The 27,952-nt window shown below is 42.1% G+C and overlaps 1 protein-coding gene across 1 annotated transcript; it reads right to left on the reverse strand.

Annotated features, from left to right (window-relative positions):
* Nucleotides 1-81: 81 nt before the first annotated feature.
* On the reverse strand, nucleotides 82-27,938 carry cubn (cubilin (intrinsic factor-cobalamin receptor)). Its single transcript, XM_026362973.1, has 67 exons — nucleotides 27,771-27,938; nucleotides 27,234-27,360; nucleotides 26,282-26,374; nucleotides 26,055-26,093; nucleotides 25,869-25,970; nucleotides 25,601-25,704; nucleotides 25,303-25,429; nucleotides 24,845-25,013; nucleotides 24,525-24,656; nucleotides 24,140-24,235; nucleotides 23,892-24,016; nucleotides 23,341-23,533; nucleotides 23,065-23,183; nucleotides 22,709-22,943; nucleotides 22,256-22,437; nucleotides 21,791-21,953; nucleotides 21,257-21,447; nucleotides 20,963-21,119; nucleotides 20,506-20,681; nucleotides 20,242-20,407; nucleotides 19,453-19,678; nucleotides 19,033-19,163; nucleotides 18,730-18,919; nucleotides 18,384-18,544; nucleotides 18,105-18,286; nucleotides 17,781-17,937; nucleotides 17,415-17,605; nucleotides 16,883-17,042; nucleotides 16,458-16,639; nucleotides 16,066-16,234; nucleotides 15,515-15,696; nucleotides 15,155-15,311; nucleotides 14,777-14,893; nucleotides 14,576-14,689; nucleotides 14,279-14,407; nucleotides 14,030-14,162; nucleotides 13,636-13,841; nucleotides 13,178-13,359; nucleotides 12,637-12,829; nucleotides 12,341-12,538; nucleotides 12,039-12,185; nucleotides 11,569-11,759; nucleotides 11,031-11,199; nucleotides 10,673-10,847; nucleotides 10,232-10,410; nucleotides 9,850-10,059; nucleotides 9,589-9,729; nucleotides 9,078-9,262; nucleotides 8,580-8,751; nucleotides 8,201-8,404; nucleotides 7,611-7,760; nucleotides 7,361-7,482; nucleotides 6,959-7,184; nucleotides 6,366-6,553; nucleotides 5,961-6,117; nucleotides 5,595-5,744; nucleotides 5,304-5,486; nucleotides 4,937-5,066; nucleotides 4,500-4,717; nucleotides 3,907-4,106; nucleotides 3,581-3,743; nucleotides 3,167-3,375; nucleotides 2,792-2,936; nucleotides 2,170-2,351; nucleotides 1,400-1,565; nucleotides 1,069-1,304; nucleotides 82-951 (listed from the first exon to the last, which is right to left on the reverse strand). The coding sequence occupies exons 1-67, from the start codon at nucleotides 27,890-27,892 to the stop codon at nucleotides 844-846; spliced, it is 10,884 nt and encodes a 3,627-aa protein (XP_026218758.1). The 5' UTR covers nucleotides 27,893-27,938; the 3' UTR covers nucleotides 82-843.
* Nucleotides 27,939-27,952: the final 14 nt, after the last annotated feature.

Here is a 27,952-nt window from a genome sequence, read left to right on the forward strand (position 1 = left end):
GTCATTATGTTTTCAGTATATTAAAAGTTTATAGATATTGATTTTTTAATTGTTTCCTTATGGTTTTGTTGGGAAGCCAACTTTCAGCTAGTCTCGGGTTGTTTCCCTTTTTGTAGTTAGAATCAGGACTAAATTGTGCTTCCGAAAAACAAACGGCAACAAGTCTGCAGGGATTACTCCTGCTGAGAAAAACTGTTCATGCAGAAGGATCCCTGTTACAGTAGTGGAGAAAGAATGTCTCTTAAGAGACTGCAAAGGAAAGTGTAGTGTGTGGCTTCTCTGGAGACGAGTTCGCTGAACAATTTAATATGCCTGTAGAGTTTGTTGATGTACACCAGTCCTCACTAAACCACCCACCTGGTCGAAACTAGTATTGGGTTTGTGCTGTTAATATTAAGTTGTTTGTAGATGACATGATCAGCCAGCTGAAACCTTTGTACCTGTGGCGTGATATTTTTAATAATTAGACTGTGTAGACTTTATCAAGGGCACAATGTGAGTAGCTTTCCACACAATTACAGGATACAGTAAAAGGAGCTGGTTACTTTTCAGAGGTGTGCAGCCTGTCACCTGCAGCTCACTACTCACTTAAGACACTTTATCATTTCTGGGGGGCTGTTGCATTATAAGGGTGTAGACAACTCGCCAAGAGAGTTAATTAGTTACATGTAGTGACAGTACAAAAGCCTCTCTTTAAAATCATCTATTTATTTTAACAATACAGTCACATTATTATTTACATTAGCTTGTTTACAAAATAAATGAACCATAAGTGTTTACCTTTAAAACATTGATTACGTAATGAGTCAGCAACTTCGTGTGTGTGTGTAAAAGCACATCGTTTCAGCTGCTCCAGGTGAGTCTGAAGCCTGAAGGGAGGGTGGAGTACTGGGCTTGGAAAATGATGTGGACTTGATGGGAGGAGGATGTGAATGGAGCAATGTTGGTTTCCTGAGCAAACAACACAAGGAGTAGAAATAAATAACAATTAAGATAATAATAAAATAATGGAAAATAGGAAATCGCCTCATATCTGCTATATTAGAGTTTGTTTGATGAATGACATACCGTTCCACAGTAAGGTCCAACCGGTGCTGAGGTTGTGTCTGGACCATCGTACAACTTCAGGAAGTTGTTCTGGCAATCTCCAGGGTCATCAATACTGATCTGAGTGAAAGTAACTGTCACTACACGACCTCTAGGTGCCAAGATGTCCCATTCACAGTGGGTATTGTTGGGATAGGTGCCTGGGTAGTTGGGACTTGCAAAAGATCCATGGCCTCCATACAGAGTGCCTCCACAGCCTAGTAAATAAACATATTAAACAAGGATTAAAGAATACTATAAGTAAGAAAACAACCTGGTTTAAAATCATTTGTGGAAACAGTTCAGTTCTGACCGTGAGGGGAGGATGTCCATGTCGCGTCAAAGCCGTCTCGGGCACTGGAGAAGTCACTCTTGAAGCGTAGGTAGAGAAGGTTGGACTTTGGGAAGATGGGGCTGGGCAGGGTGCTGCCACAGAACGTACCGATCAGCGGTGAGTCTGCTGTGCTGCCGTTACGGACCTGAGAGACAACACAGTGTTGTTATGTACTGAGTCCCTAAAGGCGCTTTTCCTCTTTTCCCTCTAATGAAAGGAAATTAATTGTAATTGTACACTATAGCGATATTGTATACAGCAGGAAAAGTTTCCTTTTTCTGTTTCACCATGAATATTCTACTGTGGCCAAAGCCAGAGGCTTAAAGACATGGATTTCTTTTTTGATGTTGTTCCTGTGTTAGTGTGAAAATGGCCCTTTACAGATCTCCAACCTCAACCTCATCATCTGTAGGAGGAGACAGCTCATCAGTGACTGATCTCACTAATACGTCTGTTAGCTAATGTTAGAGCAGTAGAGTGTTTCCAAAGTTGGCTATAGTGTAAGATGATGTGACAAACATTCATGTTTATTGAATTGAAACGTTAATATTCTAAAGACTGACATATTTTCACAATGACTAATTCCAGAGCTGTACTCAGGCAACCATACAATTTACTTTCCTATTGATACCTGTATTTTGTTGAAGTGCTGAAAATCCCCTGAAGTGAGGAAAATATGAATAATGTAGAGACGCTAACTGATTAACATCTGTCAAAGTGTGTGTACAGCTTCATTTGTAGTTGTTTACCTCCAAATAGTCAAATCTGCAGTCAGTGTGACTCTCCAAGTCAAAACTGTTAAAGAAGAAGGAAATGGAGTTGTTCTGCGGTGCCTTCAGGATGATGGTGCAGTCTATGTTGTGGGGATAGACGTCAGGCCAGCCCGGGCTCTTCAGCGTACCGTAATCCTGTTCGTAGGTTCGGCTACAGCCTAAAAACGACGACCATGTGAGGCAGAGAACTTATCTTGAACTAGTTTCATAAACTATTGTGCATTTCTGTTGTAACCAATGTAAGGAGTAACTGAGAGAAACAGGAACACTGTCAAAGACTGATGTGAGCAGAATTAAATTCAATCTACCTCCACTGAATAGAAGTGTGATAAGAAATCTCAGAGAGAGATCTCCTAAGACCTGCACAATTAAGCTAAAACTGTCACAACTCAGTTTGGTTTGCTGATGCAGCCTTTTCAGTGTAGCAGATTTCACATCATTTACTAAACTAAAAAGTAATTTCATGGGTTGCACTCTATTGATGGTCAGTTACTGAAGCACAGCATGTGTCAAAGTTTCCACAGATTACATTGTCTGTTTTAAACTAAACCTGAGCATGTGTGTGTGTGTTTCTGTGTTTACTACTACAGGCACCTACCAGCGACCTGATAGGTGAAACTGAGGCCATTTCCTGTCACAAAGGCCTCTGATTTGAAGTTCACGTGGATCGTTCTGCCTTGGCTGTAGAAGTCTGGTGGATGAATGTCTGCTGCACAGAACTTGTGTGATTGGCCATAGTTTCCCTAGAAACAAAAGTATCACCTCATTCAGAATGGATATTGGATAATATTGTGTCAAACGTGCTGGAGGAGTTGCTCGTTATTTGAATGCAAAGCACAGCAACCACAGGACTGGTCAACTGATCATTACTGGCATCACTACTACCAAACCTCACTGTTCACCAAATGATCTTAGAGATCACTGGGATCATTTTTGGTGCCCTTTCTGGTCAAGTCCATCTCTCTGAGCTCACCATAGGCCAATCTTTCATCTCCAGGTAGTTTGTGGAGCAGCTTTGGCTGGGTTGGAGCACAAATGTCTGGACAGACACTTTGATGGTTTCCTGGGCTGGAGCATCCAGGATCCAGCGACAGGAAGTGTAAGGAGGATAGGCGTTGGGGAAGGAGGGTGTAGTCAGGGTCTGGATGGTGGACGTAGCATTCAGAGTTCCACCACAAAACACTGAGAAAAGGAAGAAACAAGAAATCTTTATACATATATAACTTCTTATTTTATATCTTGTTTTCTCTCTTTAAAGTTACCATGTAGTTTAACACACCACTCTGACTAGGAGTGCATATTTTATAGAAAATATATGAGGGAATGATTAAGAAACAGTCTTTGGAAGTTTCTGAAGTACAGTGCAGTAGAGGGAGAGAAGTCTTACATGGCACAGATCTGTAGGTAGCGTTGAAGCCTCCTCGCTGTACTATGCTGTCACTGACAAAGCGAACTGTGAGGAAGTTTCCAGCAGATACAAAATAAGCAGGGATGGAGTTTCCGCAAAATGTCCCAGCCAGAGGGAAATGAATGTTGTCTCCATCATACACCTGTTGAGATACAGACAAATACAGTACTGTACTGAAGACATAAAAAGGAAATACTAAAGAATATAGGTCTCAGTTATACTGTAACAAAGAGAAACATCAACTGAAATTAATTCAAAGTGTTTTTCCCATTAAAACAGTACTTCAGTGACCGAGAGTTCTTTACATTGACATAGTCATAGCGACAAGTACTGGAGCTCTCCAGATCGAAAGACATGAAGGTCAGGTTAATAGCCTTGTTGATTGGCATCTCAATGGTCCACAGGCAGTCCATGTTGGGTTCATAGCGCCCGTCCATGTTTGGATCTGGAGAACCGAACATGCCCATGGGCATCGACAGGTAGCCGCCACATCCCTGTGCTGGACCTGCACAGACCAGACAGAAACAGACCCATGATCAAATCTGCTGTTGTATAACAGAGAAGTGTGGTATAGCACTAGAACTCTGCAGGTGGAAAACAATGACTATGATGTGAAAAATATTACTGTGTAAGAAACTAGTGTCACAAAATAGCAAGTAGTGAGTTATGATGGTTGAATTTATCTTCAAGGAAATACACAAGTAAACAAAAGTTAATCTACAACACACTAATTACAGCACATTTGTTAGGGAAGACAGATCACAGAAGGACTGCATCAAATGAAATCATAATGCTGCATCAACACCTTGTATATGTGTCTTTCAGTGACTTTAACATCGATACAAAACACTCAATCGGACAAAAGAAAATCTAATGATACCGAAGATACCAAACCTACCAAGTGTCTGACTGTAAGTAGCTCTCCAACCAATCCCATTCACTGACGAGTCAGTCACAAAGACGATGAAGAGCTGGTTAGTGGAGGAGCGCAGATTGGGCGGGAGCACTGCACCACAGAATCTCCCAAGCAACGGTGCCAAAGTGTTCGGTCCATCGTAAACTGCTACATAGTCAAAGCTACAGGTGGAAGATGCCTCTAGGTGGAAAGTGTTAAACCTGTGGAAAGAGAAAAAGGAGAACATGAAGGTACGAAAGAAAAAACTTGGAGCTAGTTTGAAATGATTGGCACCGTCATCCTCATTCACAGTTTTAACTAAGATGATGCTATAATTTTATAATAATCTGCTAAGTAATAACAAACATCTCTGTTCCTTTTTTCCTTTCTGTATTTATTGATATACGTATTTAAAAAGTATGTGTGAAGTCCCGTCTTACTTCAGATCTATCACTCTGTCTTCTGTGACCATGATATGGTAGGTACAGTTGATGTTGTGGTGGTAGTTGGTCATGGAGAGTGTCGGACTGCTCACTGTACCCATAGTGCTGTTGAAGAAACCACCACATGCTGTAGACACACACACACACACACACACACACACACACACACACGTGCACACTCAGTATGATTGCATATGCAGTATACCTATACATGTACATACAGTATGTTAAATGTCCAAAATATATATTGATAAATACATCTTAGCAAAAAAACCTAAATATTTATTAACAGACTACATTAACACAGCCGGTCATGACTTAATCTCACACATTAGAACATAACAAGTATTCCTCCTCTACTTACGAATGGCTCTGTATTCGGCCATGAAGCCACTGTCGCCCACCACAGAGTCAGAGTAGAAGTTGAGCAACATGGGGCCAAAGGTGGAGAAGGGTCCTGGGATGCTGGAGCCACACAGTGTTGTAATGGGAGGACCGCCGGCCAGATGAAAGATCTTCAGCCCATCGTACAAACAGGTGGAGTGTGCTAAATAACAGACAGGCAGGACACATACTCAACACATTTATCTAATGTTTATATCATTATTATGATTAGGATTCTTTGTCCGTGAGTAGCTAATGCACAAACGCTTGCCTTCTACTTGGAAGGTCTGAAAGGTGAGGACAATCACAGTCTTTTCTCCAGCGTTTATAGTGTAGTTGCAGTTGGAGTAGTCAGGGTAGTCTGCCGGATAATTTGGAGAAACCACACGACCACTGGGAGCTGTGAAGTTTGCGCCACAACCTGATGAACAGAAGACATTACAGTTTCTTTGGGACTGGCCATTTCATGCCTCATTCCAACACTGAAATGATCTACAGTACAGAAATTATTTTTACTATGTAATATGTCTTCTGTAGTCTCACATGACAAAAGAGTTTTGAAAGAAAGAGTTCACGGAAACATTCAAGGTTAAACCATAATCATAACATAAAGCTGTCTTGGATGGTAAGTTCTTACGGGTGCTGAAGGAAGCTGAGAAACCTCTGCCAGTTCCATCAGTGGCCTGGAATCTGCTTGTGATGATGTTATATGGAGCGATGACGGGGTTTGGGGCCACTGAGCCACAGCCTGTTGACAGCAGTGCCTCAGTGTTTTCACTCTGACCTGACCAGACCTGTAGGAAAATAAAGACTGATTGAGAATGTGTTGTTTTCAGTATACAGTGCATACAGTACACAAAATAAATAAAAGGAACTATTATATCAGAGTATAGCATGAAGTCAAATAACCCTCTGGGATATTAATCTACTCAGTTAAGTAGCAGCGGGTTGTTAATCAGTTTCAGCTGCTTTGGTAATAATTAACAACAGGTGAAGTAGAGGGGCAACAATGAGACAACCACCGACACATTAGTACTGGTACCTTGATGTAATTGTTCTGGCAGGTCCCAGTCATGTCTGGAATCTGGAAATCACTGTTGAAGATCATCTCCAGGTGACTTCCCTCATGGGCAATGATCTGCCAGGAACACTCTACGTTGGCTGGGAAGTTCTGGGGGTAGTTTGGAGACTTGATTGTTCCTGTATCAGCATGGATCACCCCTCCACAGCCTGGCAGAAAACAACTATGGGTGAATATACATTTCATGTATAAAATGACCCCCCAAATAATATGTAAAATAAGTATGTGAAAGTTCTGAAACAAGTGGAGTGAGCGAGTGAATGGACTGAAGTACATTTATTATAGTACAATATTTCTGTTTTTGTTACATCTTAAGGATGCAACTGGTGAAAATATGTCTTACGTTTGTAAATAAGTGAGTTCAGTTTTTAATTCTCAATAATTTTGCACAATTTTCTAAAAATCCAGTTTTTACTTTGTTAATATAGGTTATGGATTGGAGAGTGAGTACAGCTGTGATCAAGTGTGTTTCTTAATACTTTTTGAAGTCATATTTTATCTCAGCAAATCAGATCAGTAAAGATCCTGTACAGCATTTTGATTTGCCTTCACACCTGAAGAATCAGTAGACCATGAGGCCACAAAGCCTCCAGAGGACACGCTGTGGTCAGCTAGGAAGACTACAGCAAGCTTGTTGGATCCTGACTGGATGGTTCCTGGGGATGTGTTACCACAGTACTGGCCAATGATAGGGGATCCAGGGGAGGCTCCATTGAAGATGGTGACAGAATCCCAGCCGCATGTGGCATGGGGCTCCACGTTGAAGTAGGTGAAGGTTAGCTGCAGTAATAAAGGAGAGGAAACCTTTTTTATGTGGGTGAACTATTGAAATGAAACAACCTATATGTGGAAGGAGATAGTGAGGCCTGCCTGAGAGTTAATGTTTTAAACACTGCAGGCTGTATATGTATATACAGTCCTTTCATTGTTTGAGTCAATCTATGGAGCCCACTCACCTTAATAGTGTGGCCCACTGGAGCTTCAAGCAGCCAAGCACAGCGACTGGGACTGGGGTACATGTTGGGGTAGTTAGGACTGGATAACGCCCCTCCCTCGCCTGTCTGCCAGCCTCCACACTCTGCAAAAAGAAAATGACCCAGATAGGTATGTGATGCTAACATCTGCTAGTTAAGCCAAATATTGCTCTCATATCTAAATATAGCGTCTAGTGCATGAAGTTAACAAAGCCTTTATTATCTGTCATACCAGAAAATAAGTATTTGGCCTTGAATCCCAGGTCTCCATTGGTAGTGTCAGTCTGGAAATGGACCCAAAGCTCTGGGGTGAACACCACAATGGGAGTGCTGGGGATGGTCGTCCCACAAAACTTGGCCAGCTGCTCCCCGTAAGCACCACCTGAGGGAGGAGGTAGAAACAAGTATACTGTTAAACCCATCTAGCCATCTCTTGTCCTAAACCAACCTTCTTTTACAGTTAATATTCAGGCATGTGCTGCAATGTAGAAGTCATTGAAAACAGGATATCAGTAACTGGATGTCATAAAACATTTTACAGCTCAAAGCCAGAAGGCTTCTGAATGGAGGGTGAAACATCTTCAGGGACTTAAAGCAAGTCCAGCTGCCACTGACAACACTTGATGTGATAAACACAGACAAATCCAATATGTATTAGGATTCAGTTTTAAATTTGGTTGGCATTACATGTTTCAGAATCAGTTCTATTAACTGTTCAAAAAATGTACCAAGAGGATTCAAAGAAAGACTTCAAAGAGGAATATCTGTGACTTGTGATCTTCAAAAGTGTTGAGAGGCAAACATTTACAGTGTGATATTCACCTATGCGGAACTGGAGGAAGTCTGACTGACAGGTCTGCTGGTTCTCAAGGTGCATGTCTTCTATCAGCACCACAATAGAGGAATTGATGTGGTTTGGGTTCTGGATCAGCCACTCGCAGTTAAGATTGTTGCTGTAGTTGGACACCAGGTACCCGGGGGAAGTGAAGTTCCCACCCGCCGGGTTGTTCAGGATTCCACCACACTCTAATAAATACGTGAGGTTCAGTTTTTCGTAACAAGAATGAGATTTATGGCTCCTTCCCTTCTTGCTCCAACACAAAAAATATTTTGAGGCTGATAGAATAACTATTTACTAGACTCATAGGTTTGATACTGAAGTTACAGTGTTTCCTTCAGTTCCTTTAAATAGAAAGCTAACCTGCCGGCTCCTCAGAGGAGTAAGTAGCCATGAAGCCACCATTGGACACAGATGCATCAGTGCGGAACACAACAGTCATTGTGTTGCCAGAAGAGCGAACCTGGGTGCCGGCTGGTACTGTACCACAGAATCGGTGCAAGCGTGGCGCACTGTCCATCAGCCCATTCAGTACCTACGAGACAGAGAGGCTGTCACAGAGAAACTGTGGCACTGGAGAAGCAAAATTCCCACGATCAATGTTTATCAAACTGCTAAAAGAACGATTAGTAAAAGTAAAACTGTCATTGTCTGAGTATGGTACTAACTTCTCTTTATTATCTGATTTCTACAATGATTATAGAAATGAAATGATTTCTCACATGTCTCTTAAGAATGTTCTTGAGTTTTTAGTTTAATGTGTGATGTGAAAAAGGTAATGTAGGTTAAATGTAAAAAGTTTGTAAATGAGGTACACAGTAGTTGGCAAAGGTAGAGAGTGCACATCAATGAAGGACTCACATCAACATAGTCATATGCACAAGAAGCACCAGAATCCTCCAGCCGTAGGTCGTTGATGGTGAGAGTGACCCGGCGGTCCGGTGACATCACAAGCTCCCAGCGACACAGCCGACTATGTGGGTACAAGTTGGGGTAATTTGGAGAGGAGATGGTTCCCGAAGGAGCGTTCAGCTCTCCTCCACAGGCTGCAAGAGAAGGAGAGAAAAAGTAAAACAAAGAGAGAGACAGACATTCAACACGAAATCCTAAAAGCTTAAGATTCTTATATTCAATGCTGACTGATTTACTTTATAATAGAAAATGGGGCTCAGTAAGTATTTAATTGCTGTTGTAAGCTAGAGGAAAAGTAGTTAGTTAAAAATCATCAGTAATTATTTTTTTAGTTTTCATCCCTGGTGGCTATACTCACGTTTCTGTATTGCTGGTGTACAGTAAATGCCCTGTAAAATGTATTAACAACAAACTATTTGAACACAATCCTTTTCTAATAACCTCTTGTGAGGCATCGTACCTTCAACACTGGCTTCAAATGACAGACGGAAACCACCTGCATTCACACTGGAGTCAGTGACAAACTTGACATAGGCAAAACTGTCAGATGTGTCTATAGAAGCTGGAAGGCTGTTGCCACAGTGTCGTCCTAGTAGGCGCCCTACACACACAGTACAAGATGGCAACTGTAAGCGTAATTAATTTTTGAAAGTTCTTTTACTAGTTAATTAATTTTATACTCAACAAAGAAAAAAAAAAGAACACAGAAGCTGAACCTCACCTGAGGCGTTGTACTCTCTGATCTCCACGTAGTCAGCAGTGCATCCTGCAGTGTTCTGCAGGTTGAAGCTCTCATAGCTAAGGGTGAGGTAGTGCCCTGTGGGCGCCTCCAGGTACCATTCGCAGTTGGAGTTGTCAGGATAATTGGATGCTGGGAAGCCAGGGCTTTGGATTGAGCCACTCTGACCTACGTATGTCCCTCCACATATTGCTGTGTGCAATTGCAGATACAGAATGCGAGTAGGGCCATTAGTGTTTGTAGCAGCAGCTTGAGCTTTTTGGGCCTGAGCCAACTACAGTGTATCAAAATTAAATATGGATTAATTTACAAAAACAAAAAGCTGTGACTGAAAAAGTGCAGGCGGTGACTGTGATTTGTTTACCTATGGAGTACTTTGCCTTGAAGCCCTTGTGCGTCACACTGGTGTCAGTACGGAACCTAAGCATCATGGAGGAACCTGTTGAATGCTGGGTAGACGGTCGGGTGTTGCCACAGAGCCGGGAAATTAAGTTGGCATTAGATGTCGAGCCGTCACGCAGCTCCAAGTAGTCATATGCACAACTGAGAAATACATAGAAACATTTTTTTGTGAAATTCCCAAGAGCTATTCAGTATAAAGCACAATCAGAACATTACACCAAAATAACTGTAGTTTGGAGGCTCAGTGGTACAAATACATTTCACTCCACTGAGGCAGTGAAAATACAGAGACCTTTGAAAAGCCCAGCAAAAATACAAAAAGGCAGAATATGTGTTCATTTTCATATATTATTACATTATTAGAACCTAAGCCTGGAGCCTAAGCAGAAGGTAGCAGCTGTACCTGGTTGAGGGCTCAATGTAGAAATCCTCCTCAAAGTCAATTTGGACAGCTTCTCCTGTGGGCACAGTGATGACCCAGATACAGTCTATGTTCTGGGGGTAGTTCTGAGGATAGTTGGGTGAAGTGATGTATCCTGGAGGATCATTATCACTCAGCTCAATGGAACCGCCACAAGCTGCACAAAGAGGAAGAGCACATTTGTTTATACTTCTTCTATACTTCTGTGTCCCATGCTCTAGTCTCAGGTCCTTGATCACAGATTTTATAAATCCACTAAAACCAAATGAAGTTTATGTGTCTAATTAAACTGTGCTATCACTGGTATGGAAACTATTTCATACTTTAAAATACAACATACCCTGACTGTGGGCCTCAAAGACCAGCTTAAAGCCGGTGGCCTCATTACTGGCATCAGACACAAACTGAATAAAAAGGTGGTTGTCAGTCGTCTGTAGATTTGATGGAGGACTTGCACCACAGAGACGCTGCCCCAGAGGAGGGGATGAAATATCTGGACCATTCCTGAGCTGTGGAGTAAAAAAACAACCATTAGTGAGCTTTATAGTCATTTTTTAGATTTACTCCTCGATCCAGAACAAATGTCATGATTTAATTTTCATGAAAACATCAAAAGTAATCAGTTTTAATTCTAATAAGGAGGATAAAAAAAATCTGCTCATAAGGTCAGTCCTCTGAGTATCACTGTGTTGAAACATTTTAAAATCAAGACATGTAGAGGTACTAAGACAAAGCTTTTAATTGTTCTATAGTCATATAAATCCAGTGAGACACATATCTAAATAATTACAATACTGACTTGTTGAACGTCTAACCTGTAGCAGTATTTTAAACACCTACTCATGAAATATAGAGCTCACTAACTCTGTGTTGTTTACCTGTAGGTAGTCTCCTGTGCTGCATACGGTTCCAAAGCCTTGAACCTGAAAGGGGCTCTGGAAGCTGACAGAAATCCTGAAGCCAGGCGTCACCATCACATGCCAGTGACAGTCCAGATGAGGCAGGTAGTTCTGCGGGTAGTGAGGACTGCTCACCACACCCCTGTCTATATGCATAAGGCCACCACAACCTAAAAAGACAAAATATTGTTATTTGATTATTAATATGATTAAATAAAAGAAATCAATTGCATTTCACCTTTTACCACAAGGTTATTTGGGGGTTATACTTTTTAACAAGAACCAACAAATTACTAAAGTTACTCTGATTTTAAGACAGCAACTAATACTTTAACTAATACCCACTGGGATGCCTGAATTATGTATTATTATACGTTATATATTTTGCATAATACTGAGAACAGCAAGCGCTTTATATGATGTTTAATAAATTGCTTCTGGTGTATGACCTTTGGAGTAGGAGGCATTAAAGCCACGGCCACTGATGACGCTGTCTGAGGAGAAGTGGATGTACATGGCGTCTCCTGTTGAGTGGAGAGAACCTGGAGGATCCCGACCACATACATTGGCCAACACGGGGGATAAACTGTTATCACCTGGTAACAAACACAAGCAGAAAGAAACGGATTATCAGACAACAAGCAGAGCTACCACAGCAGCACTGTGCAGTTTCTAATCATACACCAACATCTCCATTCAGATTTGGTTCACGGTCTTTCACGGCAGCAGGTTTAATTCTAAAAAAATGTACCATCTCTGATGACGAGACTGTCGAAGTAACAGGTGGGGTAGTCTTCCATGTCCAGAGATAAGATGTTGAACTCTACAATTGAGTTTGGAGACCGTATCAACCAGGTACACTCCTGGTTAGGAGGGTAGTTTTCAGGCCATCCAGGAGAAAAGAGGAAGCCGGGAGTCTCTCCTGTCATTATATATCCACCACAAGCACCTGGCGCACAAAGAGAAAAAACATAGACAGGGTCATTAAGATAATGGACGTGAGCTACTGACTTTAGGAGTGTAGTTTCTGTGATTGTTGTGTCTGACCTGGTGCGATAGTGGGAGGTGGTCCAGAGTTTTGGATAGCAGTCCATTCCACGAGGAAGCCTCGTCCACCCACCACTGTGTCAGACTGGAACTGCAGAGTGAGGGAGCTGCCAGAACTTTGTACGGGAGGGGGTGAAGCCAGACCGCAGAATGTCCCAAGGGGATAGTGGTGAACACTGGAGCCGTCAAATATCTGAAGACAACAAGAGCATAATGGATGATGTAGCATCATTATGATTGGATTGTCAACTCCACCACCTGACTCAGCTTCTATAACCTACACTTGTTACCAATTTTTTTTTAAGGGTAGAAGTGACTACAGTGCAGACTCATTATTATTTCTACTGATATCATCAATGAAAAAAACAAATGACTGATCTGAATAGATTAATGAAAATGACCAAACTTATTGTTGAAATGAAGTAGTAAGAAAAACAGCACGATGCAACTCCCAATAGTACAAACGTTCTGACTGTAACTGTTATTTAACTAAAAGTTAAATCATGAACACCACTGGATTTCACATCATACTCAGTCTTACTTTAAGATTATCATAGTAGCAGTCCAATAGGTCCTCAATGTCCATGTCCAAGAAGCGGATCTGAATGTAGCTGTCTCCTGCCACAGTTATGGTCCAACGGTAGTGGGCATTATTGGGGTACGTTCTGGGATACAGTGGGGATGCTATCTGACCATACTCTCCCATCACATCATTACCATACACTGAGAAACAACAAGAAGGCCAAATGTTAGGTCCCACTGTCTCTCAATACTACTTATGTTAAGTAACATAATATTACTTTTATCTATGTCATTTTGGTCAGACGTAAGATCAATTCCTCCTATGATACTATCACATCAGTAAAATGTGATAGTATCATAGGAGAGAGAGCTGATATGTGAGATAAGAGGACACAGTTTTTGAGATTTTCCCTCATGTATATTACATAAAATAAAGGAACTCCTTTGTTCCATGTCTCTCTTTACAGTGACACTCACAGTGAGAGAAGGTGGCTCTGAATCCTGCTCCACTAATCGTTGCATCTGAGACAAACTTAACCCACAGGATGTGACCGATCAGAGAGGTATAGTTGGAGGGGAGCGAGGCTCCACAGAAGCGACCGACCAGATGCCCAGTGGAGTTGCCCTCTCGGATTTCCAGGTAGTCGTTCTGACAGCTAGCATCTCCCTGCAGGTGAAATGTACTGAAAAAAAAAAAAAAAACACAACAAGACTGACTTCCAGAACAATCAGATCAAATAAGTTGTTATATATATATAGTTATATATATATTTAAACCTGATAATACTGAAAGAAAACTGGGTTTGGAAAATCACAAATACTATGCATGTGCCCAAGTCAAGAATAAGCCTCCAAGCTCACACTGACTTACACAAATGAAAGCTGGAGACGGTTTCCTGGGGAGCTTGTGATGGTCCATACACACTCCACATTAGAAGGATAAGCACCTGGATAGTTAGGACTGTTAAATGCGCCAGTCTCCATCACTAGATCGCCACCACAACCTGAGTGGAAGAGATGAGGAGAATGTGCTTACTCTGAAATCTTGTAAAATGTGAGAAAGGACTGATTCTGACTTTGCAGTGATCAGCTGTGAGTGGTGTGTCGTGACATGTCTTACTGGAGGTGGATGCTGAGTAAGTGGCTCTGAACCCTTTTCTGGAGACAGACGTGTCGGAGATAAAGTTGACCACCAAAGCGTTACTGAAGGATGTCACTGGGTGAGGGATTTCACTGCCACAGTAGAGTCCTGACAAAATTTCAACATTTTAATTTGAACTTGAGGCAACAAGCGATGTCAACGTGTTACACTTAACCAAATTCAGCTCAGTAAGGTGTCATATTACAGGCTGGATGTAACATGATGTGCCCTAGTGTACGTACAACACACACAAACACACACACAAGGTTAAACTACCTATAGAAGGTGCCAGGTAGTTGTCCCCATCCAGGATGTTCACAGCATCATGGGAGCAGTTAGAAGTGATCATCTCTAAGTCAAAGTCCGTGAATGACAGGGTCACGTGGTTGACTGGACAAAGGACAAAGTTAAAGTTCAGCATTACGTGTACAACAATCTGTGCATAGCATCACAGCAACCTTGATTAACGCAACTCACATGGTTCCTGTGCTTTGATGATCCAGCTACAGTTCTGATTGGGTGGGTATGGTGATGGATACCTCGGCGATGCAATGGCACCACCTTGATCGTCTGTTATGATGGTGGTGCCACAAGCTGTTGAAAATAAACAATCAAAACGAGATGGTCAGTGTCAGATTGACCTACCTACAATACAGTAATACATTTACTGACTGTGTGTGAGGCACACGCATCACATCTACACCAGAGAAACTAAAGCATCTGAATTTTGTTTTTGGGTTTTCACAGGACTATGCACCTAAAACAAACAACTTGAAAAGAAAAGGGGACTAAAGAATGGCTTGATGGAGTTATTATATAGCTATAGGAGCTATAGAAATAGTTAAAGAGACCCACCCTCTAAGAAGCGAGCACTGAAGCCACGGTGGTTGCGACTGGAGTCAGATCTAAAGCGAACGTATATGGTGTTCTGGGTGGCGGTAATGGAGGGAGGAAGAACGGTGCCACACACACGGGCCAGCAGAGGAGAAGATATGGTGGGACCATCGTGGATCTATAGAGGGACAGACATAGTTTAATTTCACTATAAGTGTTAAGCATTTCTAAATAAGTGACCATTGGGAGATGGACAATAGCTGTTTAACTTCTATCTCCAATTATCAATTCATCAGTGATGTAAGCTGCAACTGACCGTTGAAGGAAGATAAAGTAGCTTCAATATGTCAACTTTTAAATATTCCTACATCAGTTACTTACGTCCACGTAGTCCAATAAGCAGCTGCCATGAAATTCAATGTCCAGGTCAGTAAAGTTGAAGAACACGCGATGGTGGGGATCAACACTGATGACCCAGGAACAGTCCACATTGTTGGGATAGCTATTGGGATACAAAGGCGAATGGATCTCACCTGAAGGAGCTGTGACTGGGCCTCCACAGCCTGCATGAAGGAGTACAGTTTATTAGATGTTAATTAAAGCACTGCTGAGAATTCATGCAAAATAATTCAGCAAAAACAACACATGGAAGCAGCCGATGAATCACAATATATAAAAACAACTGCGTGTCAAACTCAGTCATGTTACATACATTGTTGACTATCAGATATAAAGAGAATTCTGGTTTGCAGTGGTGTCGTGGTATTGGTAGTTGGAAAATGTTCAGTGGCTATAAAATGATTCCTTCGGTCAAAGTTCTGATTTCTTTGGCCCTTATCTTACTCAGACCAGAGATGGAATTTTGATACCAAAAACACTAGCTACTCTGTCCCTCCTGATGATATACGGTTTTGCACTCAATGTCTACCCACCTCCCTGCACTTCAGCCCAGCTGGCATTGAAGCCTCGGCCGCTGACATAGGCATCAGATTTGAAACGCACTGTGAGCATGTTGCCAGTGCTAGAGACCTGCATCGGGTTGGATGTCGTGCTGCAGAGCTTGGCCAGCTGAGGGGCTGACAGGTCTGGGCCTCCATACACCTGAAGGAAAGTCAGAAACAATAGTTGGATTAAAGAAATTAATCAATGTTATATTGAAAGGTCATGGTCGTGCAGAGTCAATAAGTAAAAGTTGTAAATAAATTTAAAAGTCATGCATACAATCTTCAGATTAGTCTTTTTTATTCACAATTTCTCAAAAATGGATTGGTGTAGGAGGTTGGAGGAGGTTTACCACACATTCATTCATGGATCAATGCCTTACTTCTAGCACATCGTAGTTGCAGTCTTGGTGAAACTCCACACTAAACTCGTGGATGGTGAGGGTGATGCTGCTGCCAGCTGCTGTGGTGATATACCAGATACACTCCCTGTTTTCTGGATACTTGTTGGGGTAGCCTGGGCTATTGAAGGAGCCACTGGGACCTGAGTATTCCTCACCACAACCTGCAGGGACACACACCAAGTCAGAGGGTATTGCAGAGAGCCAGCCACAAAATCACCTAATGTCAGTCAGCACAACTGAAACACCTTAAGCAAGAATCATCTGACACTGATTTGTCTTTTGAATATGAATATCTGCAGTATCACAGTGTTGCTGACAGCCTATGTTGAGCTTGCATTGTACAGTTTGAATTGTAAAATGTGGTCTGGCCTGGTCCACAATAGCAACAGTCATGTTACTCTCACCATTCTGGTACCACATCATCTGGAAGCCGGACATGGACACAGATGAGTCTGTCCTGAACACCAGGGTGAGGGATGAGCTGGTGGTGCTGTTGGCTGGAGGGGGCGTGTTTCCACAGAATGTACCAATCAGAGGAGCCTGCTCGTTAGGCCCGTTATAGAGCTAAGTCAGAGATATCAAGAAAGTGAGTGGAGAGTATAATACACACTCATAACAATAAATGGTAAATGTACATAATGGTTTGAAAAAATAACACGATCACCTACAGTGCTATGACACAATGATTTAGAAAAGTTTGGCTTTTTTCCTTTGACAAAAGAAGATGTGATTGAACAGCAGTCTATAAAACTAACAAGCCTGTTTCACCTAGTTTAAGTAGAACAGCCTTTCAGAGACATTTCCAGTTTATTAATAGGTGTGTCTGAATTGTACAATCATGTTGGACATAATATTAATATAGTAATTTATTCCTCATCTGTGTTTGGTATGGCTGTTTTTTTCTATGACATGGTTGAATAGTCTGGGTCTTTGTACCTTGACGTAGTCAAAGCTGCAGCTGCTAAACATGGACTCGAGGAGAAAGGCAGTAAAGGTGTAGCTGATGGTGTTTCCACTACTGGCCTGGATGGTCCAACTACACTGGGAGTTGGGTGGGTAGTTATTGGGAAAGTTCAGTGACTCCACCACTCCTCTGTGTCGGCCTGAGATGAGCACGCCATGGCATCCTGAAAAAAACAAATACTTGTACACAATACAATACAACGCAATGGATTTTTACTTCCACCAGAGCATGTAATATTTTAAGTAACAGTACTTTTACTTGAGTACACTTTTGGCTTCTCTAACCATCTGTGTAACTGACCTGTGTGTGTGTGTGTGTGTGTGTGTGTGTTTTCATACTAGTGGTGTATGATGCGAGAAAGCCTCCAGTGCTGACGCTGTTGTCAGTGCGCAGTTTGATGTGGAGCTCATGCCTGGAAGAGTTGATGGTGGTGGGAGGCTGAATGCCACACAGCTTGGCTAGCTCTGGAGAAGTACTGCTGTTACCATCATAAACCTGTACATACACAAGACACACAGGGCAGATAACATCATCAGTATCAACAGTCATCAATATGACTGGTACATTGCACAGTGTGACTGTAAACTCATTGTAACAGCTGTAACCTAATCACCCTAAAACTAATGCATAACACACCCACACGCTTAGAGATTTGTACTCACGGCAAGGTAATCAAAAGTGCATGTAGAGCTGGACTCTAGGTGGAAATCAGAGAATGAGAGGAGAAGCACACTGCCTTGGCTGGTCCTGATGTTCCAGTAGCACTCAGCATTAGGGTGGTAGGGCAGAGGGTAGTTAGGAGAGGAAAATCCTCCAGATGCAGTTGTCAAAGTCCCTCCACAACCTTAGAAAGAGGGAAAGTACATAAGCTTGAGTGTTTACATGTATGTGTGCACGTGTTGTTATGTGGACAAAGTTAATACAAACTAGTTACCACTCACCAGTCTGTGTGCCGTCCCAGTGGGCAGTGAATCCCCGAAGCGTGATGAAGGAATCAGAGTGGAATCTAACCCAAAGACGGTTACTATGAGACACCAGGACAGGAGGCTTTTCACTGGAACAGAACTTACCAATCAAGGGAGACGTCTCATAGCCACCATCCCTGCGAAACACAGTGGAAGTTCAAAATGTTAAACGTATACTATATATGCTGATCTGTATAATGTACTGTGTGATGTGTGTGCATTTAACCAAGTTTCTGTTTGACTAAAGCAACAGCCTGCAGAGCAACCTAAAGAAATCACATCCAGATGCAACAGGTGAAGTACAAGAACATTTTCGGCTCACCTGATCTCCACAAAGTCAAACATGCAAGAAGGAGGGGAGCCCTCCAGCTCAAAGTCGGTGAAGTTGAGCATAATCTGCATGTTGACCTCCACAATGATCTTGAAGATGCAGTCTCTGTTGAAGGGGTAGTCATCAGGGTAGTTGGGTGAACTGAAAGATCCTGTAGGGGATGTAAACGTCTGACCACAGTCTGTTGAGAGAGAAATGTTTAAGTCACTGAAACTGAAAATAAAAAAACCCAAACAGAACTTGTATCACTGTTTTAAAATCTGAAAATATTCTGTTGGCTGGACGTTTGTGTACCTGTTGCAGCATTGATGGAGACATAGTTGGCAGAGAATCCCTCAGTAGCTAAACTCCGGTCAGTCACGAACAGCAGAGTCAGCAAGTTGTTAGTGCTGGTGATGGATGGAGGCACTGAACGGCCACAGTACCTAAACAAATATAGCGCATCAAGTCTATCACCAACCACAACAAATGAATGGGCAACTTGAAAATGTTCAATGAAAATTAGAGAATAGTGAATGAAGCTTCTGGTACCATATTAGCAGTGTTGTGGGCTATTAGGATACACGGTTTGAGAAACATGTTACACACTGTATATTCTAACTTTTATTCATTTAGTAGTTTAAATAGGCATGTACTAATGTATGAGTCCATAAAAATGGGCAGAAACCCTGAGACCTCTTAACATTTTGCACACATTGTTATACAGTGATTTACCTGCCAACAAGGGTTCCATTCTGCACGGTGCCGCCATCATAGACCTCCAGGTAATCAAGGTAACAGTTATCATGATATTCCAAGTTGAAGGAGTCAAACGTCAGCCGAATCAGGTTGCCTGGGTCAACACTGATGAACCAGGTACAGTTGGCACCATGTGGGTAGCTGGTGGGGTGGCCCGGGCTTGTAATGGTGCCTGAAGGACTGGTTAGGGTGTCACCACAGCCTGGTAGAGGGAAAAAGGGACAACAGCTCGAATTTACTGGTAGAGATTTTGAACACTCTGATTTAAATATTGCTGAATATTTATAATGTTATAATAAACTGGGAGTTTTTTCTTCAAAGAATAAGGATGATATCACCATACATAGCTTAACACAGATTATCAAACATTCTTTGTTGAAACTAGGGCTGGACTCAATGCATCTGTCAATTTTACCCCGACTCAACTCAATAGGTTTGTCTGTCGCTTCATAGAAACAGATTATAACAAATCCATATCAATAAATAATATTTAATATCCAGCTAATACTATTAGATGTACAAAGTGTGAAGTGACAGCCCTAGTTTAGTCTTATTAAAGAACCTCTCCCTACTGACATAGCTGTGAAGGTGTTATAATAGGAGACTGCAGCAAAGGACAGTACCCATCCCTCAAAAGTAGCAAAATGCAAGGAAGCAAGACGTCACAACAACACAATCCATACATTATGGTGCTGTGCATCATGTGGCTTAGTTAAAGTACCAAATCTCAAATCTAATTATATCTCATATTGATGCTACTCCCACCTTGCAAGGCAGAGTCATATGCAGCTTCAAATCCATGGTTGGTCACAGAAGCATCTGACTTGAACTTGATGTACATTGACTTCTGTGTGGACTGGAGCCTGGGAGGCATTTCAACGCCGCAAAAAGTCCCCAGCAGAGGAGAACTAGATGTGGAGCCGTCCCTGACCTGGAAAACAGAACAAGCATAACTGATCCATTATCCTCCTCTCCCATTCTGGCCAGTTGAACGGTGTTATTGTATGAATTGCTTTAACATTCATTTACCTCGACAAAGTCAAAACTGCATGAGCCTCCTTCAACATCAAACGACAGGAAGTTAAGGGTGACCACGTAGCCCTCTGGCTGGTTAATGACCCACTCACAGACCTTGTTGTGGGGATAGGAGTTGGGGTGGTAGGGGGAGCGTAACTGCCCAGTCCCAGATAAGGTACCTCCACAACCTGGCAAGAGAGAATGTTAATGGCTGTTCAGTAGCTAACAGGCCAGACAAACATTACTGTTTCATTTGAATACAACTCTGAAAGGTGAATGTACTACTCAATACAGAAGTACAAGGTTCAAGATCTTGTTCCACTTGCTGACTTGTTGTATCATTCTATGACTTGATTATTATTGCTTTGAAATCTTAACAGGGACAAACTATAGAACATATGTTGTAGGTTTAGTCATTTGAGCTACATACTGACATGACACACGTGTATGTGAATGTGTAAAATCTCACCAACGGTGTACACAGCCCTGAAACCAGCCCAGCTGACTGAGCTGTCGGACCTGAAGAGAACCCACAGAAAATTGGTGGAAGAGAGAATGGGAGCCGGCAGGGAGTTCCCACAATACCTCCCAATTAGAGGGTCAGTCTCCATCCTTCCATCACGTACCTGGGGTGAAGAAAGGGCAAAGGGGAAGAGGAAGGAGTAGCATTAAGAGGCTGTGAGATTGCAGTACGCTAAGTTGTTTAAGCAGATTTTTAGAAACAGATCAGGCCGTCTGCTTGTCCAACATAAACACATCTTACCTCCACATAGTCAAACATGCAGTTGCTGTGACTCTCCAGATTCATGTCAGTGAAGTTGAGGGCCACCCTCTCTCCCGCTGGTATCCTGATCAAATAGAGACACTGGCGGTTGTGGGCATAGTTGTTGGGCCAATTGGGGGAGATGATAATACCCTCGCTGTCCGTGAAGGTACCACCACAACCAGGGTCACCTGATGCAAAACACACACAATTGCACAAAATAGTTTCAATAATCCTAGAGTGACACAGTGGCTGTGCTCTAGACTGTTTGTAGATAGAGAGGGTGGCATTAGTTTAACAGGCCAACAACTGCTCTAACTTTGTATGTCCACCTAAATAAGTTTAGATTTATATTGTGAAAATCTGTCAAATGTTTCCAATTTAACAGTCCTCGAGCTTTGTATAGCAGCACCATTCCTTCTCCTGAAAGCTAATGGCAGGATCACTGACATAATTAAAGCCTAGTGTCGTGCTGTCCGCTTCCAAAAAAATGTCATGTATACATAATGTTCCTTGGTCCGCAAAGGTTCTTACTCGGCGATGTTGTGTATGTAATGTGGAATCCTCCGTCAGAGGTAGTGAAGTCAGAGTGGAAGTGGACCCATGCAGATGGGCCTGTAGTCTGCAGAGGAGGAGGTGAAGCACTACTGCAGTACCTCCCCAGGACTGGGTCTTCAGGGAGAAGACCATCTCGGATCTACAATATTTAGACACACATCACAATAAAAGGAGGAACAACTGCAAGAGGTTATATGGTTTTGCTACATTGTGGGCTTTTTGGTTGGAGAGGGGTCAATAATGAAGTACTGAATACGAGCCTGAATAAACAGCAAACGGTGTAAAAGTACTTTGGACTCAACACTAAGCTAGCTTTTCTTTATATGTAATCCAGTTAGTCAGTTGTTGCATTTGATAAGAATTAATTTACTTCTGAGTGACTTCTATTAATTAATTTTGCCACATGAAAAACATTCTGAAACAAATGGTAACATTTCTCACCTCGAGGTAGTCATAGTTGCAGTCAGGGTGATGTTCCAGGCTGAGAGTCCCAAACGCAAAGGTGATGAGCAAACCGGGATCCATCGTCAGTCTCCAGTAGCAGTCCCGGTTAGGTGGGTAGTTTCCGGGGTAACCAGGTGAGTTAATGTTGCCGTAGGCGGCAGTTAGGTCACCTCCACATACTAAGATGAGAAGGAGACTTCAGGGAATGATGAGCAATTGTTTCACAGTTTTTCCTATAACAGCCTTGTGACAGCTGGTAGGGTTTATCTATAGTGGGGGTTGGGGTTATGTGGGTTCTGCTCAAGGTATCATCTCTGTGTACTGTAAGCATTGTACCAAATTCAAGACCTCTCATTTTATAGACTTTTAGCTTTTTAAATCAAACTTCTAAGTCTTTCAAAGACTGCGATCACTCATTAACCAAAACAAATGAGAAACCCCCCACTGTACCTGGGTCCTGAGACTGCCAAGCAACCGTGAAGCCGCCTGCATTGATGGTGTGGTCAGAGCGAAACCAGAAATACAGAGAATTGTGAGAGCTATACAACTCGGCTGGGTTATTCTGGCCACAGTATTTTCCAAGCATGTGAGCAGAGGCGCTGTCCCCATCATGGATCTGAAGGAAGTCAAAGTTGCAGTTGGCGCTGTTCTCCAGTTGGAAGAAAGGGAAGGTGATACGCACGATCTAAACAAAGCACACATAATGCAAAGGATCTCTGTCATTATCCCACACTGAACAAACAGAATCGCTTATGCAGATGACAGCTGTGTCACTTTTAGCTCTGTTTTGATAAACAGTGACTGACCTTGCTTCCGTCAACACGAATCACCCAGGCACAGCTGACCTCGTGATCGTACTGATCGTGACCTGGTGTGTTGGGATAACTGAAGGAACCTTCAGGGCTACTCAGGAAACCCCCACACTCTGAAACACAAATTCAAACTCACTGTAGCATTTGGTGACATTAGAGCAGTTACACCCTCTGTGTAGGCAATTGACACAACAAGTGTAGATACTCTACAAGTAACATGAGCTTAGCATCCCAGTACCTCCACACACTACATTTCTGTCGTGCCAGTACCTTGCTGTGCAGTCTGGCAAATTGGGCCTGTCCACTGGGCAGTGCAAGTACATGTGAATCCATTAATGGCATCATGACAGGTTCCTCCATTTTGACAAGGGTTGCTTGCGCATTCATTGATATTCTGGTCACAGTTTACTCCTTGCCAACCAGGGCTGCAGTTGCAGATGTAGCCTGGAGATGATGTAGTGGCCTATGGATAGGATAGAAGTAGTGCACTAGTCAGAGGCATTCACGTGTTGTAGAGAAAATCAGTAACAAAAAATCAAGGTGCCATTAGGTAGGTATGCAAAGATTCAGTAGCAATGACACTAAAGTAAATACAAAAAATATAAACACTATGTACATTTTTATGTGTAAAAAGTGACTTACATCCACAGCATTTGACAAACAACTGTGCATAACAACATCTCATAGTATTACTCAAACAGGAAGATGTGGTGCATTTGATGGGGACAACTTTCAGCTGTGGGTTAGTGGTTTTCTAGTCAATAGCACAAAACTACAGAGTGTAATATAGTAATAGAAAATACACAGTCAAACACACTCACCACACACTGTCCATTGACACATGGGTTGTTGGTCTGACAGATGTTGCTGGTCTGGGTGCAACCCGTTGGTCCATAACCATTACCTGTGTAGTCTGGAGGGCAGGTACATATAGGGAGGCTTGAACCTGGTGAATGTGGAAAGAAGAAGTAGAAGATCATGGTCATGCCTCACATTGCAGGACCCAAAAAAGGTACTGCTCAGAAGACACAGTAATAACAATTTCTGTATCCATGATGTTTGCTTTCACCTGGGCTGGAAGAGCAAGTAGCTAATGGGTAACAGCCTCCATTGTTGACAGAGCAGATGTTGACCTGAGTGCAAGTTCGTCCATCACCCTCATAACCTGCACACATGAGCTGCCTTTAAAATCACTATTTACATTTTGGTTAAATCAGCAATAAATTCTAGTATGCAACATCCATAAGCAGCTACACATGCCCAAGCTACAACAGCACCACCACTATGTTTGAAAGAGATGAGAACTTTTTTAATTATGTCCAAGTAGCCAGAAATAGACACAAATGGAAGAAATAAAACAAACAGACGTGCTGCAAAAGGTTGTTAATTCTACATTATCCAGAATATAAAGAATTTCTGTTACAAACACAGATCTCCTTTCCACCCGTCCATACCTGATGGGCAGGCACCACAGTGGAAAGAGCCCATGGTGTTCAGGCATTGCACCATGGGAGTGGTGGAGCAGCCGCCATTGTTGGTCAAACATTCATTCACATCCTGACAGCTGTAACCATTGCCTTGCCAACCTGAAACATATTATACGCAATTAGAACACATTTTTATTTAATCTGGATATACATTGAAGGATAAATCAGTTTTATTATAGGCTGGTGTATTTTTCTAAAATGTGGGTAAACTAAGGCTATAATTCCCTTACAATAAGTAAAAGAGCAGGGTCAGTACAATCAGATGAGATACAAAAATTGAATATTACCAGCTGGACAGGCTCCACAGTAGAAGGAACCCTGAGTGTTGTAGCAGGGAACGACAGGGTTGGTGGAACAAGGCTTGTTGGGTAGGTTGCACTCATCAACATCAGCTACACAAGCCGGGTTCCCAGCGGGAGCCTCCCAGCCACTGTTACAAATGCACTGATATTTAGGCTGTTTATAGGGGGAAAAGAAGACACAGTGTGAAAACTCAAATGTCTACAGTGAAACAGAATCATTTCATTTTAAAGGGGGAGGTTGTGTTAGAATTTAATAGTGACTTCTTCACATGAACATGTTTTACTGTTAGGGCAACATGCGAGGGAAATTATAGGAGTGAATGGTTGTACCAAAAGCACAACTGTGAACAGAAAATGTTTGTGTTGGGTTTAGTTTAGTTGATCGTCATATTTCTTCTGATGGTAAAAACAACGTCCAGTAAACTGCTTTAGTGACTGGTTACCTCTCCAGTTGTGATCCGGTCTGCATCAATACATGTGCCGTGTACACACAGGTCCTGTCCTGCATTTCTGCAGTCATCATAACGCACAGTGCAGAGAGGCCCGGACCATTCTGGAGAACAGGTACAACTGGACAGAAGGAGACATACAGTACGTAGCAAGAAAAAATTCTAAGGATCATCAGAGCGTCCAGTACAGTATATGTCATAATACCTGTAGGACAATGCTGATCAAATTTTCAAACATCAATGCCGTGAGCACCAAATGATACCAATGTGTTCTGACAAGTTTAGGACGTACGTGAATGATCCTGGAGTGTTGGAGCAGGTCGCTCCATTCTGACAAGCTGCTGGCGTTCCTGCATTCACCTGACATTCATTTACATCTGTTCCACAGTTATGACCCTGATACACACACACAAACACACACAAAGAAAGTGGCTGTATCTCATGATATTTCAATGTCCAATATCCACAGTTTTTAATATTGAACCATAAAACCATAATAGCACAGGAACATTTGTATTTGTATGTTTTGGGGCAGGATCTGTCCCAGTCATCGGACTCACAGCCCAGTTGCTGGGACACAAGCAGTGGTACGAGTTGAGGAGGTTCAGACATGTTCCTCCATTCTGACAGGGATTACTGCTGCAAGACACCTCCTGGACTGTCTATGGGACAAAAGAGGAAGGGAAACATGAAACCCCTGGTTTTGAATTTGTGCCATTGTGACTGTTGGCTCTCAAATGTCTTACCAGTTCAAGCGTGGCCACTTTACCCTCAAGTGTTGACGCCTGGACAGCACGGGAAGAAGCACAGGAAAAACTTTTTATGATGTTGGCTTTACAGTGCTTTCACAACATTCAGTAAATCTTATTTGCATAGAGAAATTCTAAATGGCATTTTAGCTTTTATTAAATGAAATGTAAACGATGAGCTGTGCTAATTAGATGGTCCATCTTGTACTGTTTGAATATCCTACCCTGGTATCGAGCTTGTTTAGTTTGTCGGTGACATCAGGGGGAACTGTACCATGAGACCTAATGTCATCTATGTTTTCTTTGTTGGTTTTGATCTGAAATCAGACAAAAGCAAACAGTTCAGCTGACAAGACAAAGCTGTTCCTTGTTCAAAGAAACAAATGCATAGTTTTTTCCTCATTTGTGTAACATTAAAGGCATCTGCTGTAAAAGTTATTATTGTTCAGCAACTAGATCCACATCTAGAAATGCTAAACTCCGGATCCACGTAGTCTGATGCACCTGATCCCTGATCCTTGACCCTTTCTGAATTGCTGTGTCTGTTTCCTAACATGTTAATCATTCATCAACTCATATGAGCAGCAGCAGCTTTCAGAGGTGTAAAAGGTGATAAGAAGTTATAATGAGACACTTACAAAGCAGGATTATGACTTCTCTCCGATTTGTTTGGATTAGCTAATGACTTCAGCCTTAGGCTGATGATGTGCTGGAATTGCACCTTCATTTAACCAGGCAGCATCTCAATAAAACGGACAGCCCAATAAAACAGCAGATACACAACAAACACTCTGTAGCTAATGAAGAATAGGTGACAGTGTGTGAAATATCAAACAGGATATTATAAAAGAATAATAATGAAAAAACATCAAGACTTTTGGTCATTTACATTTTGCACACTGTCCGAAGTGTCTGGTGCAGGAAACAGACACAAAGAAACCAGAAGTCCTGGGATCCATGATCATGATTGGAAGATGAACTCAGAGTTAATATTGGAAGAAAATCATAACACACTGAAACCAGATTTTCCTGATGTCCACAGAAAATCACAAAGTCTTAAATATAACTTCAGTCAAATTTCATTCAAGTAACATCCCTTGTTGCAATGACACTGAATTAGAAATGATCTCATGAACCATTGTATTATACACCATGAGCATGTTTGTTGGAGCTTACCTGAACCAAAAGCTGAGTGAGGTCTTCATTGTTGATTTTAACTTGGCCTGCTGTTGTCTGGAATCGGATCTCTTTGCTTTCCCCAGTTGTGAACACGAGGTGACCATTATCTGACAGTATACGAGGCCTACAGAATTGAACCATCAAAGTGATATTAAAAAAGGACTTTACATTTAGATTAGAGTTAAACCTACACTGTATAACACCTTCAGGGTTTGTTTCTACAAAAATACACAGTCCTCCAGCAATCCCACTACAATAACATTCAAAGAACATTAATAATCAGAGGGATAAGACATCCAAATAATAATAAACTAATTACCATGATTAATGCACAAATCAAATCAAATCAAAAGTTAAAACAGTGCATAACTTTTGAGACCTGAACCCCAAACATGGCCAAAACACATGCAGTGAGGAAGCTGGCTCAGACCTTCATCTCATCAGCTCCTCAACTGTAGAAGTTTCTGCAGTATTGTAAAAAGTAGTATATGAGATGAGCAGCGAGCCACTTTAATATCTACAAACCCAACTCACTGGTCAGCGTCAACGGTCCCCTTGTTTTGTCTTTGTCCCGTGTCCCTTGGCTCTCCCTGAAGTCCCACCAGAAGGAAAAGGAGCACGAACAACAGCCATGAGAGCCTCAGAGTCCCAGCCATAGATCAGAGATGTGTTGGCCTGGACACTCGAGACAACTGTACTGTGGTTCGATGTGCTGC

Source organism: Anabas testudineus, chromosome 2 (assembly GCF_900324465.2).
Source record: "Anabas testudineus chromosome 2, fAnaTes1.2, whole genome shotgun sequence".
NCBI classification, from domain to species: domain Eukaryota; kingdom Metazoa; phylum Chordata; class Actinopteri; order Anabantiformes; family Anabantidae; genus Anabas; species Anabas testudineus.

Excerpts from the sequence above, each read along its gene's own strand:
- cubn (XM_026362973.1), bottom strand. The coding sequence starts at position 27,892 with ATGGCTGGGACTCTGAGGCTCTCATGGCTGTTGTTCGTGCTCCTTTTC. Across the intron at positions 22,944-23,064 it reads TTCGTGTTGACGGAAGCAAG|ATCGTGCGTATCACCTTCCC; the intron begins GTCAGTCACTGT and ends TGCTTTGTTTAG. Across the intron at positions 19,164-19,452 it reads AATGGAACCCTTGTTGGCAG|GTACTGTGGCCGTTCAGTGC; the intron begins GTAAATCACTGT and ends ATATTTGTTTAG.